At 53.2% G+C, this 14,139-nt stretch overlaps 1 protein-coding gene and 2 long non-coding RNA genes across 3 annotated transcripts in view; all 3 read left to right on the top strand.

The window, feature by feature from the left end:
• The window catches only part of LOC121074785 (IgGFc-binding protein-like), a 57,301-nt gene that overhangs the window by 26,666 nt on the left and 16,496 nt on the right, over nucleotides 1-14,139 (top strand). The window contains exons 35-59 of the mRNA XM_040567306.1: nucleotides 48-643; nucleotides 859-1,423; nucleotides 1,584-1,783; nucleotides 1,885-2,265; nucleotides 2,627-2,913; nucleotides 3,439-3,710; nucleotides 4,556-4,705; nucleotides 5,315-5,571; nucleotides 5,675-5,759; nucleotides 5,882-5,990; nucleotides 6,217-6,282; nucleotides 6,740-6,826; nucleotides 7,127-7,213; nucleotides 7,513-7,599; nucleotides 8,280-8,366; nucleotides 9,054-9,140; nucleotides 9,438-9,524; nucleotides 9,821-9,907; nucleotides 10,208-10,294; nucleotides 10,979-11,065; nucleotides 11,753-11,839; nucleotides 12,138-12,224; nucleotides 12,525-12,620; nucleotides 12,917-13,009; nucleotides 13,795-13,987. Coding sequence (XP_040423240.1) covers nucleotides 48-643; nucleotides 859-1,423; nucleotides 1,584-1,783; nucleotides 1,885-2,265; nucleotides 2,627-2,913; nucleotides 3,439-3,710; nucleotides 4,556-4,705; nucleotides 5,315-5,571; nucleotides 5,675-5,759; nucleotides 5,882-5,990; nucleotides 6,217-6,282; nucleotides 6,740-6,826; nucleotides 7,127-7,213; nucleotides 7,513-7,599; nucleotides 8,280-8,366; nucleotides 9,054-9,140; nucleotides 9,438-9,524; nucleotides 9,821-9,907; nucleotides 10,208-10,294; nucleotides 10,979-11,065; nucleotides 11,753-11,839; nucleotides 12,138-12,224; nucleotides 12,525-12,620; nucleotides 12,917-13,009; nucleotides 13,795-13,987 — 4,307 coding nt within the window. The remainder of the gene's footprint in view (nucleotides 1-47; nucleotides 644-858; nucleotides 1,424-1,583; nucleotides 1,784-1,884; nucleotides 2,266-2,626; nucleotides 2,914-3,438; nucleotides 3,711-4,555; nucleotides 4,706-5,314; nucleotides 5,572-5,674; nucleotides 5,760-5,881; nucleotides 5,991-6,216; nucleotides 6,283-6,739; nucleotides 6,827-7,126; nucleotides 7,214-7,512; nucleotides 7,600-8,279; nucleotides 8,367-9,053; nucleotides 9,141-9,437; nucleotides 9,525-9,820; nucleotides 9,908-10,207; nucleotides 10,295-10,978; nucleotides 11,066-11,752; nucleotides 11,840-12,137; nucleotides 12,225-12,524; nucleotides 12,621-12,916; nucleotides 13,010-13,794; nucleotides 13,988-14,139) is intronic.
• Nucleotides 11,422-12,213, top strand: LOC121074865. Its single transcript, XR_005822581.1, has 3 exons — nucleotides 11,422-11,453; nucleotides 11,753-11,839; nucleotides 12,138-12,213. It is a non-coding gene; the product is annotated as an uncharacterized LOC121074865 (long non-coding RNA).
• LOC121074866 lies at nucleotides 12,549-13,842 on the top strand. The gene is made up of 2 exons (XR_005822582.1): nucleotides 12,549-12,620; nucleotides 13,740-13,842. It is a non-coding gene; the product is annotated as an uncharacterized LOC121074866 (long non-coding RNA).

Below are 14,139 nucleotides of genomic sequence, written 5' to 3'. Positions count from 1 at the left end.
GAGTAGGGTTACCGATGGTTTCACTGCTTCTCCTTTTGCCTTGGCAGCCATCACCTGTCCAGCCAACAGTCACTACGAGCCCTGTGCTGCAGCCTGCCCTGCGACCTGTGTTGACCCTATGGCTCCCGTCACCTGCAGCCTGCCGTGCGTGGAGGGTTGTGTGTGCGACAGCGGGTACCTGCTCTACAACGACCGATGTGTGCCCAGCCAGCAGTGCGGGTGCTGGCACAATGGGCAGCACTACCCGGTGGGCTCGGAGTTCTGGACGGACAACACCTGCTCCACAAAGTGCACGTGTCCCGCACGGGGAGGCAAAGTCCAGTGCTCCAGCGCCTCATGCCCTGCGGGCCAGTACTGTGGTGTGCAGAATGGGAAACCCGAGTGCCTCGAACACTCCTACGGCATCTGCCACGTCCACGGTGACCCTCACTACGTTACCTTTGACAAGGTGACGCACGACTTCATGGGGAACTGCACCTACACCCTGGCCAAAGTGTGCTCCAACAGCTCCGTGCCCTACTTCAATGTTGAGGCAAAGAACGAGCATCGTGGCAACCCCCACGTGTCCTACGTGCGCGAAGTCCTGGTCGAGGTGTACGGAGAGCGCATTGCAATAGTCAAGCAGGAGAGGAGCCAAGTGCTGGTAAGGAGCTGGGCTGGCACAAGCACGGTGGGTCTGCAAGGCAGGGCTGGCTTTTCTTGGTAGGCTCTTGCATGTACCAGAGAAGAGGGGTCCCCAGAGTGCAGCAGACATATGGCCGGGCAAGCTGCAGAGGTGTCTGTGCGAGCAGGGCTCGTGGTCCCGTGGGGCCGAGGGCCCCAGAGAGACCACGGTCCATTGCGGTGCGTCTGCCCTAGGTGAACGATGTGCGCCGGACCTTGCCGGTGAGTGCAGCAGGAGGTGCCATCAGAGTGAGCACAAGCGGCCGCTACGTCGTCCTGGAGACGGACTTCAACCTCAGAGTGTCCTACGACGCCGACCACTCGGTGGAGGTGAGGGTGCCCACCAGCTACTCCAACCTGACCTGTGGCATGTGCGGGAACTTCAACAGCCGGCGAGAGGACGATTACATGATGCCCGACGGGCAGCAAGCCGCAGACTCCAATGCGCTGGGGGAGAGCTGGAAGGTGCCGGACGGTGACCCCTCTTGCGGTGTGCCCATCCCCCCGGAACCCTGCAGTGCAGAAGAGGAGAAGCTCTACCAATCGGAGCAGTTCTGTGGCATACTGACTGCCAGACCAGGCTCTTTTGAGAGCTGCCATGCCGTGATCAACCCCCAGAGCTACTTTGAGACCTGCTCCTATGACCTTTGTGCCCTGAGTGGCAGCCAGGAGGTCCTGTGTGGTGCCCTGGAGGCCTATGCTGATGCGTGCCAGGCAGCCGGCGTGACTCTTCTCCCCTGGAGGAATGCCACCTTCTGCCGTGAGTACCTGCCTTGGATTTGCAGAGGAAAGCGGGCCTCTCCCTGTGCCCAGTACCTCTGGCAAAGCACCGATCAACGATTCGTTGGTCTTCCCCTTCCCAGAAGGTAGCCCCTTACTGGCGGGCTTTGCAGGTCCTAACTGTCCCCTTCCCGTTGCAGCCCTGCGGTGCCCTGCCAACAGCTACTATGACCCTTGCATGACTGGCTGTCCTGCCACCTGCGTTGACCGACAAGCCCCGCAGAACTGCTCCAAGCCCTGCATGGAGGGCTGCGCGTGCACCTCTGGCTTCCTCCTCAGCGGAGACACCTGCGTGCCCGAGGCCAACTGTGGCTGCCTCTTTGAGGGCAACTACTACAGCGTGAGTGAAAACCCTGTTGCGGCTCGCTCCCCTCCCGAGGCACTGCTTTGCCTCTACTTCCCTGCCTGACGTGATGGGGCTCCGGGTTTCTCTGCCTGCAGGAAGGAGAGCACTTTGTGAACGAGAACTGCACGAGACAGTGCCGATGTGAGGCCAACGGCCAGATGGTTTGCTCTGCGTTGTCCTGTGGTGAGGAGGAGGTCTGCAAGATCCAGGACGGCCAGCGGGGCTGTTACCCGGCCAGCACAGCTCTCTGCCACATCTACGGCGACCCGCATTACAGCACCTTCGATGGGAAGCTTCACCACTTCCAGGGCTCCTGCAACTACACAGTGGTGACGGCCTGTGACAACTCCTCCCTCGGCTTCAGCGTCACCACGCGCAACGAACATCGGGGCAGCAAGAGCTGGACGGCTCTGAACTCGGTGGCACTGTCCGTGGAAGGCCTCCACATTGCACTGCGCAAGAACAAGGCAGTCTACGTAAGTCCCCCTCACTTTTAGGCCTGGGAACACAGGCATCCAAAGTACCATTACTAGCACGGTTCCCCCAGAAGAGCTTGATGTTGCCTGAACCTGCTGGCGTGCTCACACGAGAGCACAGCGAGTCTCTGAGTGGGGCAGATAGGACTGCTGGCGCAGCAACAGAGTTTCTGCCTGCTGTCCCGAGCTTTCTGTGTGCTGTCCGTGGGGTAGCTGCTGTTCTCGTAGGGCTGGGCGCGGTTTCTCATGCCATCAGCGCTTGTGACTCGGCGGGCCCTGGCACCACTGCAGTGAAGAGCAGTGAGCTGCCAGCGGAGGGCCCGTCTTTATGCTTGTCTCTCCCCCTCTCCTCCCTGTTCAGATCAACGGTGCTCTGGCCTCCCTGCCTGCTTCTCCAGCCCCCGGTGTGAACATTTCCCTGAGTGGCTCCTACGTGCAAGTCTCTACCAAGCTGGGCCTGCAGGTGCAGTTCAACGGGGACCATGAGCTCCTTGTGAGGGTGTCCGAGAAGCACTGGGGCAAGCTGTGTGGGTTGTGTGGAACATACAACGGGAGACAAGAGGACGACTTCACACGACCCGATGGCGTTGTCGTGCCTCACATCAATGACTTTGGAGACAGCTGGAGTGTGCCGGATGACGAGTGGCCGTGAGTCCTTGTTGTGTCGCGTAGATGACGAACAAAGGGGAGCATGAGAGAGGGGAGCTGTGAGCGGCCCGAGGAGGGAGGGTTGGTAGCGGCAGGCATGGGGCAGGGGGCAGGAGGCAGTTGCGGGAAAGCGTGAGGGAGTGCATGGAGGCTCCACAGCAGCAGGCACATGGCCCTTGTGTCTCACCTCTCTGCTGCATCCGCCTGTGGGATGTGCTGTCTGCAGCTGTATTCCAGATGTGTGGCTGTTCCCCTTTGTCCTCAAGGCTGGCTTGCTAGTGGCAGTGCCCGGGCCACACCACACGGTCAGGGTGTGTGGTGCTGTCTCCCCATAGGCGCTGTGCCCTGGGGCCCTCGGTGACCTCCATGCCGGGCCCTGTGTCCCACTCCACACACTGCATTCCACTGCTCCTGACCCTGGAGAGGTTGGGCCAGGGCATGAGCATGGTGCTATTGCCAAGCTGGTGTGGTCACAGGTGCCTCAGCCATCTGCTTCTGTGTCTCTGATGTCTGTCTGCTTTGCAGGTGTGAGACAACCCCTGAACCATCTCCGCCCTGCTCCCCCTCTGCGGAGGAGGCAGCTAACAAGGAGTGTGCAATCCTCACGCAACCCAGTGGCCCGTTCCAGCCATGCCACGCAGTTCTGCCACCCGAGAAGTACTTTGAGAGCTGTGTCTATGACCATTGTGCCACGGGTGGCAGCACGGAGCAGCTCTGCAATGCCCTGGGTGCCTATGCTGCAGCCTGTGCTGAGGCAGGTGTTGCTCTGGGAGACTGGAGTGATGGCACTGTCTGTGGTGAGTGTCCCGTTTGGGTTTGTTTTCATGACTGAGCTGTGACGATCTCCCGCACAGATTCTGTGGGAAAGAAAATTCAGAGATAATGGGTGTTCTTTTCTTTTACATTCCTTGTCCTTAAGTCCTGCGGCTAAGGTTTAAGATCCTGGACCCTCTCCTTGCCACAGGAAATCTGCTGGGTGTGCACAATACTTTCCAGACTTGCAGTCCGGGGAGGCTTGTCTTCTCTTCCAGAGGCGTCCTACCCAGAATGTTCTTGTGTTCTTGACAGCATTGCTTGTCCTTAGTACGGAAGTGGCCTGTCGAGGGTGTAGTGTCATCAGCGTTTTGGCATTAGGAAGGCAGACGTTGCTTGAGGGATGTTGGGAGATGGCATCCCACTACCCGTCAAAGATGGCTAAGACCTTACTGATGACTGTCCCTCTCTTACTTGAAGTGCTGCTTCACAGATGAGTCAGAAAGGCCCTGAAGTTGTAGGAAATCATTGATAGTGTCCAGCCCAAGACAGAGCCCCTGACCTTCTGGGAGGCATAGCAAGGTACCACCTGTAGAGGTGGAGAGAAGAAGGGGGGACCCAGAGGAGGGAGAGAGGAAGAAGCCTTCACCAATGAACACCGGGGAATGCCCGGGGTGGGGACAATGTCTTGGGAACAGCCTTGCTCCTCAGCCTGTCTGTCCTCAGGTTGCTCTCTACCACACCAGGATGCTGCCTATTTGCACTTGGGTGGCCATCCTCACCTGGCCATGAGCACGCCAGGGGTGTAGGAGTGCCCTGCGGGACACCGGGAAAAGGTGGCCCCACCCTTACTTTAGAAACTCTGCTTTCCTTTCTGCACCGTATCCAGCTCCCCCAACAGCCTGCAATTTCTCCTGCACATTTGACGTCGACTTCTGTGAGTGGGTCCAGGAGGAGTCCAGCAGCATCGACTGGATAAGACACAAGGGGCCAACACCGTCGCCCGATACTGGCCCTTCCTTCGACCACACGACAGGAGGTAGGAGCAGCAGCCAGCTTGCGGCGGCCATTCAGGCCGAGGGGTGTCCTTAGGAAGACGGCAACAAACGTTTTCCAACAGCAAATACAGGCCGAATGTTTCCTGGGTTTGATCCAGAGCCATTTGTAGCAGTCTCCCCCAGGGCCGGAGCCTTCCTTTAGGAAGCTTTTCAGGCGTGGGAATCAGTCTGTGGTACTGCCAGGACAGGCAAGGATCTGTCGTGCAAGGGGAAAAGTAATGCAAAGCTTGATGGCAGACTGTCTTGGGGGAACAGGAACGGGTCTCTTCTAGGAGACACTGGCTTCTCCAGAAGCCAACGACGAGTGGGCCCCAAAGCTGCAGAGCCATGCTGGGGTGATGGCGGTGCTTCGGAGGTGATGCCATTGCCCTGCTCAAACCATAGAGCTGGCATGTCCTCTGGGAGCACGGTTTGTAGGTAGACTTGGGGCTGGGGGGTTGTGGCTAGTGAAGGAGCTCTCTTTGCTCTTTCCTCCTTTTGCCTGCCTTGAACTGCAGCAGGAGGTGCTCCCACGACTGTGCCTGGGTTGTCCCTGGGTGCTTTGTCTGGATTTGATGGTGTGCGACAGTGTGGCTGGCACTTTGTTTCAGACGGCTACTACATCTACCTGCATGGGAGCAACTATTACCCGTACTTGGTGTCTCAGCTGGTCAGTCCGGTGTGCAATTCAACGGGACCGCACTGCTTCCGCTTCTGGTACCACATGTACGGGGTGGCTGAAGAAATGGCCCTGCGGGTGTACGTGACTAAGGACAAAGAACAAGTGCACGTTTGGGAAACAACTGGGAACCACGGGGACAGATGGCACTTGGGAGAGGTCACGGTGCACAGCACAGGAAACATGCAGGTAAGGGCAGAGGCTCTAACTGCCATCTGAGACGGAGTGTGCTTTGAAATGGCACACAATGTCTGTGGCTGGAGCTAATGCTGGAAACCATCCCTTCCCTTAGATTGTCCTCCAGGGACAATGGGGGGAAGATTTCCGCAGCGACGTGGCACTGGATGACCTGTCCATTGAAAAGGGATACTGCCCAGGTACCTCATCACCCGGCTTGGGAAAGGGCAGCTTGCTTGTCGTGGCAGTCAATGTAGTTTCTGCCTTGGAGAGGATCTGGTCAAGGGGGATTGATTTGCATGTGCCGTTGTGTCTCTCGTAGGCGATTTGACTACAACGCCTGTCCCCAGCACGTCGACACCTGGGACACCAACACCCTCGCCAGGCTCAGGTGAGTGGAGCAGACGAGTCATGGGGCTGCAGCGTTCTGGGTAGGGTGGGCTGTGGAGAGGAGGTGGCAAAGGTGCCTAACTGCACAGTGCACTGGGTCTGACTTGAATGGGGAGACTCTTTTTGACAGTGATACAAAGTCATTCTTGCCGTACACACGGTTTTCCATAGTGATTGTATAACTGGGAAGGGTGGAGGAGCTGCCTGAAAGAAATCCTCATTCTGAAAAGCAGCTTCTACACCTCCATCTTGTTCTACATCCAACAGGTCCTACTACCTTGCCAGATATTACTACACAGCCTTCACGGACAACAAAACCTGGAGGAAGCACAGGTATGGTTGTCCCCTGGTCATCTTTTCTACAAGCTGTGGTAAGCTTGGGGCTAGAGTACTTAACTTGGTACGCCGTTCTAAAGCATACCAGGGATGCAGGCATGCCATATGGGACACTGGGTAAAGATCATGGCCAGCACGAAAAAGACTAGCAAGGAGCTCAGGAACTGTCACCTGTGCCAATCTCCTACTGCCTTTGTCAACACTACTGTTTGCTTTCTTTGAGGCCCATGGCCAGGGACTGGTGGAAAGTCTAGTAAAGGGGTTGTGCTTCTTTTTACAACCCAGCTATGCTGGTGGGAGAGCTTGAGAGGTGTGAGTTTTTCCGAAAAGCCACTGTGTGATTGCAGCTGTGGGCTTCTCTTGTCATGGTGTTGGGGTGTTTGTGCAGGGTGGACCAGCAGCCTGGAACAAAACTCCCGTGCTGATGCACATCTCCTCTAATTTTCTCTTGCAGTGGCTCCATCAACCCCCAAACCTGGGACCCCCTTGCCAGTCACCACAACACAGCCTCCACACACGTCAACACCCACACCAAGCTCAGGTACTGTCACATTCTTGGCCCTACTCCCACTGCCTGTGGCAACTCTAACATTTGCTTTCTTTGTGGTCAGTGGCCAGGGGTTGGTGGAAAGTCTGTAGTAAAGGGACTGTGCATCTTGTTTACCACCCAGCTATGCAGGTGGAGAGAACTTGAGAGGTGCAAGTTTTTCAGAAGACTCGCTGTGTGATTGCAGCTGTGGGCTTCTCTTGTCATGGTGTTGGGGTGTTTGGGCAGGGTGGACCAGCAGCCTGGAACAAAACTCCCGTATTGATGTAGACCTCCTCTAATTTTCTCTTGCAGTGGCTCCATCAACCCCCAAACCTGGGACCCCCTTGCCAGTCACCACAACGCAGCATCCACACACGTCAACACTCACTCCGAGCTCAGGTACTATCATGTTCCATGTCCAGCATCTACTGCCGGTGGCAACTCTACTGTTTGCTTTCTTTGAGGCCAATAGCTAGGGGATGGTGGAAAGGCTCTAGTAAAGGGGCTGTGCTCTTCGTTTACACCCCAGCTCTGCTGGTGGGAGAACACTCGTGAGGTGCAAGTTTTTCAGAAGACTCTCTGTGATTGCAGCTCTGGGCTTCTCTTGTCATGGTGTTGGGGTGTTTGGGCGCAGTTGACCAGCTGCCTGGAACAAACCTCTCATGTTGACGCAGATCTCCTCTAATTCTCTCTTGCAGTGGCTCCATCAACCCCCAAACCTGGGACCCCCTTGCCAGTCACCACAACGCAGCATCCACACACGTCAACATCCACTCCGAGCTCAGGTACTGTCATGATCTGGGCCCATCTCCTACTGCCTGAGGCTACACTACTGTTTGCTTTCTTTGAGGCCAATAGCCAGGGGCTGATGGAAAAAGTATAGTAAAGTGGATGTGCTTCTTGCTTACCACCCAGCTATGCTGGTGGAGAGCACTCGTGAGGTGCAAGTTTTTCAGAAGTCTCACTGTGTGACTGCAGCTGTGCCTATTCTGTCAAGTTATTGGGGTGTTGGGCAGGGTGAACCAGCAGCCTGGAACAAAACTCCCGTGCTGATGCACATCTCCTCTAATTTTCTCTTGCAGTGGCTCCATCAACCCCCCAAACCTGGGACCCCCTTGCCAGTCACCACAACGCAACCTCCACACACGTCAACACCCACTCCGAGCTCAGGTACTATCATGTTCTGGGCTCATCCCTACTGCCTTTGTCAACACTATTGTTTGCTTTCTTTGAGGCCCATGGCCAGGGACTGGTGGAAAGTCTAGTAAAGGGGTTGTGCTTCTTTTTACAACCCAGCTATGCTGGTGGGAGAGCTTGAGAGGTGTGAGTTTTTCCGAAAAGCCACTGTGTGATTGCAGCTGTGGGCTTCTCTTGTCATGGTGTTGGGGTGTTTGGGCAGGGTGGACCAGCAGCCTGGAACAAAACTCCCGTGCTGATGCACATCTCCTCTAATTTTCTCTTGCAGTGGCTCCATCAACCCCCAAACCTGGGACCCCCTTGCCAGTCACCACAACACAGCCTCCACACACGTCAACACCCACACCAAGCTCAGGTACTGTCACATTCTTGGCCCTACTCCCACTGCCTGTGGCAACTCTAACATTTGCTTTCTTTGCGGTCAGTGGCCAGGGGTTGGTGGAAAGTCTGTAGTAAAGGGACTGTGCATCTTGTTTACCACCCAGCTATGCAGGTGGAGAGAACTTGAGAGGTGCAAGTTTTTCAGAAGACTCGCTGTGTGATTGCACCTGTGGGCTTCTCTTGTCATGGTGTTGGGGTGTTTGGGCAGGGTGGACCAGCAGCCTGGAACAAAACTCCCGTATTGATGTAGACCTCCTCTAATTTTCTCTTGCAGTGGCTCCATCAACCCCCAAACCTGGGACCCCCCTTGCCAGTCACCACAACGCAGCATCCACACACGTCAACACTCACTCCGAGCTCAGGTACTATCATGTTCCATGTCCAGCATCTACTGCCGGTGGCAACTCTACTGTTTGCTTTCTTTGAGGCCAATAGCTAGGGGATGGTGGAAAGGCTCTAGTAAAGGGGCTGTGCTCTTCGTTTACACCCCAGCTCTGCTGGTGGGAGAACACTCGTGAGGTGCAAGTTTTTCAGAAGACTCTCTGTGATTGCAGCTCTGGGCTTCTCTTGTCATGGTGTTGGGGTGTTTGGGCGCAGTTGACCAGCTGCCTGGAACAAACCTCTCATGTTGATGCAGATCTCCTCTAATTCTCTCTTGCAGTGGCTCCATCAACCCCCAAACCTGGGACCCCCTTGCCAGTCACCACAACGCAGCATCCACACACGTCAACATCCACTCTGAGCTCAGGTACTGTCATGATCTGGGCCCATCTCCTACTGCCTGAGGCTACACTACTGTTTGCTTTCTTTGAGGCCAATAGCCAGGGGCTGATGGAAAAAGTATAGTAAAGTGGATGTGCTTCTTGCTTACCACCCAGCTATGCTGGTGGAGAGCACTCGTGAGGTGCAAGTTTTTCAGAAGTCTCACTGTGTGACTGCAGCTGTGCCTATTCTGTCAAGTTATTGGGGTGTTGGGCAGGGTGAACCAGCAGCCTGGAACAAAACTCCCGTGCTGATGCACATCTCCTCTAATTTTCTCTTGCAGTGGCTCCATCAACCCCCAAACCTGGGACCCCCTTGCCAGTCACCACAACGCAACCTCCACACACGTCAACACCCACTCCGAGCTCAGGTACTATCATGTTCTGGGCTCATCCCTACTGCCTTTGTCAACACTATTGTTTGCTTTCTTTGAGGCCCATGGCCAGGGACTGGTGGAAAGTCTAGTAAAGGGGTTGTGCTTCTTTTTACAACCCAGCTATGCTGGTGGGAGAGCTTGAGAGGTGTGAGTTTTTTCCGAAAAGCCACTGTGTGATTGCAGCTGTGGGCTTCTCTTGTCATGGTGTTGGGGTGTTTGGGCAGGGTGGACCAGCAGCCTGGAACAAAACTCCCGTGCTGATGCACATCTCCTCTAATTTTCTCTTGCAGTGGCTCCATCAACCCCCAAACCTGGGACCCCCTTGCCAGTCACCACAACACAGCCTCCACACACGTCAACACCCACACCAAGCTCAGGTACTGTCACATTCTTGGCCCTACTCCCACTGCCTGTGGCAACTCTAACATTTGCTTTCTTTGCGGTCAGTGGCCAGGGGTTGGTGGAAAGTCTGTAGTAAAGGGACTGTGCATCTTGTTTACCACCCAGCTATGCAGGTGGAGAGAACTTGAGAGGTGCAAGTTTTTCAGAAGACTCGCTGTGTGATTGCACCTGTGGGCTTCTCTTGTCATGGTGTTGGGGTGTTTGGGCAGGGTGGAGCAGCTGCCTGGAACAAAACTCCCGTATTGATGTAGACCTCCTCTAATTTTCTCTTGCAGTGGCTCCATCAACCCCCAAACCTGGGACCCCCTTGCCAGTCACCACAACGCAGCATCCACACACGTCAACACTCACTCCGAGCTCAGGTACTATCATGTTCCATGTCCAGCATCTACTGCCGGTGGCAACTCTACTGTTTGCTTTCTTTGAGGCCAATAGCTAGGGGATGGTGGAAAGGCTCTAGTAAAGGGGCTGTGCTCTTCGTTTACACCCCAGCTCTGCTGGTGGGAGAACACTCGTGAGGTGCAAGTTTTTCAGAAGACTCTCTGTGATTGCAGCTCTGGGCTTCTCTTGTCATGGTGTTGGGGTGTTTGGGCGCAGTTGACCAGCTGCCTGGAACAAACCTCTCATGTTGACGCAGATCTCCTCTAATTCTCTCTTGCAGTGGCTCCATCAACCCCCAAACCTGGGACCCCCCTTGCCAGTCACCACAACGCAGCATCCACACACATCAACATCCACTCCGAGCTCAGGTACTGTCATGATCTGGGCCCATCTCCTACTGCCTGAGGCTACACTACTGTTTGCTTTCTTTGAGGCCAATAGCCAGGGGCTGATGGAAAAAGTATAGTAAAGTGGATGTGCTTCTTGCTTACCACCCAGCTATGCTGGTGGAGAGCACTCGTGAGGTGCAAGTTTTTCAGAAGTCTCACTGTGTGACTGCAGCTGTGCTTATTCTGTCAAGTTATTGGGGTGTTGGGCAGGGTGAACCAGCAGCCTGGAACAAAACTCCCGTGCTGATGCACATCTCCTCTAATTTTCTCTTGCAGTGGCTCCATCAACCCCCAAACCTGGGACCCCCTTGCCAGTCACCACAACACAGCCTCCACACACGTCAACACCCACACCAAGCTCAGGTACTGTCACATTCTTGGCCCTACTCCCACTGCCTGTGGCAACTCTAACATTTGCTTTCTTTGCGGTCAGTGGCCAGGGGTTGGTGGAAAGTCTGTAGTAAAGGGACTGTGCATCTTGTTTACCACCCAGCTATGCAGGTGGAGAGAACTTGAGAGGTGCAAGTTTTTCAGAAGACTCGCTGTGTGATTGCACCTGTGGGCTTCTCTTGTCATGGTGTTGGGGTGTTTGGGCAGGGTGGACCAGCAGCCTGGAACAAAACTCCCGTATTGATGTAGACCTCCTCTAATTTTCTCTTGCAGTGGCTCCATCAACCCCCAAACCTGGGACCCCCCTTGCCAGTCACCACAACGCAGCATCCACACACGTCAACACTCACTCCGAGCTCAGGTACTATCATGTTCCATGTCCAGCATCTACTGCCGGTGGCAACTCTACTGTTTGCTTTCTTTGAGGCCAATAGCTAGGGGATGGTGGAAAGGCTCTAGTAAAGGGGCTGTGCTCTTCGTTTACACCCCAGCTCTGCTGGTGGGAGAACACTCGTGAGGTGCAAGTTTTTCAGAAGACTCTCTGTGATTGCAGCTCTGGGCTTCTCTTGTCATGGTGTTGGGGTGTTTGGGCGCAGTTGACCAGCTGCCTGGAACAAACCTCTCATGTTGACGCAGATCTCCTCTAATTCTCTCTTGCAGTGGCTCCATCAACCCCCAAACCTGGGACCCCCTTGCCAGTCACCACAACGCAGCATCCACACACGTCAACATCCACTCCGAGCTCAGGTACTGTCATGATCTGGGCCCATCTCCTACTGCCTGAGGCTACACTACTGTTTGCTTTCTTTGAGGCCAATAGCCAGGGGCTGATGGAAAAAGTATAGTAAAGTGGATGTGCTTCTTGCTTACCACCCAGCTATGCTGGTGGAGAGCACTCGTGAGGTGCAAGTTTTTCAGAAGTCTCACTGTGTGACTGCAGCTGTGCTTATTCTGTCAAGTTATTGGGGGTGTTGGGCAGGGTGAACCAGCAGCCTGGAACAAAACTCCCGTGCTGATGCACATCTCCTCTAATTTTCTCTTGCAGTGGCTCCATCAACCCCCAAACCTGGGACCCCCTTGCCAGTCACCACAACGCAACCTCCACACACGTCAACACCCACACCAAGCTCAGGTACTGTCACATTCTTGGCCCTACTCCCACTGCCTGTGGCAACTCTAACATTTGCTTTCTTTGCGGTCAGTGGCCAGGGGTTGGTGGAAAGTCTGTAGTAAAGGGACTGTGCATCTTGTTTACCACCCAGCTATGCAGGTGGAGAGAACTTGAGAGGTGCAAGTTTTTCAGAAGACTCGCTGTGTGATTGCACCTGTGGGCTTCTCTTGTCATGGTGTTGGGGTGTTTGGGCAGGGTGGACCAGCAGCCTGGAACAAAACTCCCGTATTGATGTAGACCTCCTCTAATTTTCTCTTGCAGTGGCTCCATCAACCCCCAAACCTGGGACCCCCTTGCCAATCATCACAACACAGCCTGCACACACTCCATCACCACCAAGACCTACACCAAGTTCAGGTATAGTTTTTCTTGTTTATACATCTTTTATCTCCAGTTTCTATACTGTCCATTTGCTAGAAGGCCCAGTGGCAAGTGTACTTTGTCTCCTGTAACTGGCATTAGATTCTGCTTGTGTCACAGAATCATCTTGTTGACACAGCAGTCGAGTGCTGATGGTATTTCTGAAATGTCACTTTGGAACCACTGCTTTGGCACCCTGTTGCCGTCATGTAGGGTGTTCTATGAAGCGTGAACCAGCTGTTTGGAATGAAACTCCCATGCTGACATAGATCTCTCACTCTCTCTTGTGGTAGGTCCAATTACACCAAGACCCACAATTCCCTTGCCAGACACCACAACACAGCCTTCACGTACAACAGCATCATCCACACTCCAGCCAAGCTCAGGTATTGTTGTTTTCAGTACCCGTCTCTTATTTCCTGCTTTAACTGTTCAGTTTTCTTACTTCAGTTCTCACAGCCAAGTGAATTTTTATAGTGGAAGGTCAGAGCTTTCCCTTGCATCATGCAGCCTGAGTGGTCAGACAGTTGTTCAGTGCAGAGTCTATATGTCACTATGGAAACCTTGCTCCAGGTCCCATTTGAGGTAGCTTCAGGGATTTTAGTATCAGTAGACCAGCTGCTTGGTATAACTATTCTATATACCCTTTATTGCCATGTGTGTTAGTATTTTAATTAACATTTTCTGTATCAAGTTTTCAACTGTTATATATATGGTTTTGCTTGTAGTGTTTTGAAATTTAATTTAACTTCTAAGTCTAGCTTTTATTTTGGATATAATCCAATTATATGGTGCTGAAAAAGGCAGAGTCATTGTGGTAATTTTTATTTTATTACTTAGAAAATACACTAAAATGTCAATAAAGATAAATATAAACTGCTTCCTTCCTCCAGTTTTAGGCACTAAACAGAATCAGGGTGACTTTCAGTTACAGTAGAATGGCGTTTTCTCCTGTGGAAAGTTTGCATGCCTCTTTTGCACTCTGTTCTTGACTGATTCCACCACTATCACATCTAAGCAGCAATTATGAAGTAAAATAAAATGTATGATGGGAACAAAGTTACTGCAGCAGTCAGAGCAGAGATTCAAATGGAACTATTCTGTCTTTCTTCCTAGGCCATGCCTCCTGCAGTGCCTCTGGAGATCCACATTATAACACTTTTGATCACAGAATTCATCATTTCATGGGAAATTGCACTTACACCCTCTCCAAAGTGTGTAACATCTCTCAGAGGATTCCATATTTTGATGTGTCCACAACAAATGAGCACAGAGGAGCCAATACCAAAGTCTCTTACGTGAAGTCAGTGCAAGTGGAAGTCTATGACAATCAGATTTCTATGCTGAAAAACAAGAAAGTGAATGTAAGAAAATACTTGTTTAAAAGGCAATATTTTTCAACTGACATACAGATAATGACTTTTTTCTTCTGATTGTAGAGTTCATAGAGATTTTTCTATTTTTTTCATTTGTTAAATATACCTCTTATAATGAGATTTCAAAAAAAATTTGCTCA

Source organism: Cygnus olor, chromosome 9 (genome assembly GCF_009769625.2).
Source record: "Cygnus olor isolate bCygOlo1 chromosome 9, bCygOlo1.pri.v2, whole genome shotgun sequence".
In the NCBI taxonomy this organism is placed as follows: Eukaryota; Metazoa; Chordata; class Aves; order Anseriformes; family Anatidae; genus Cygnus; species Cygnus olor.
This window is presented reverse-complemented; position numbering and strand designations above follow the sequence as displayed.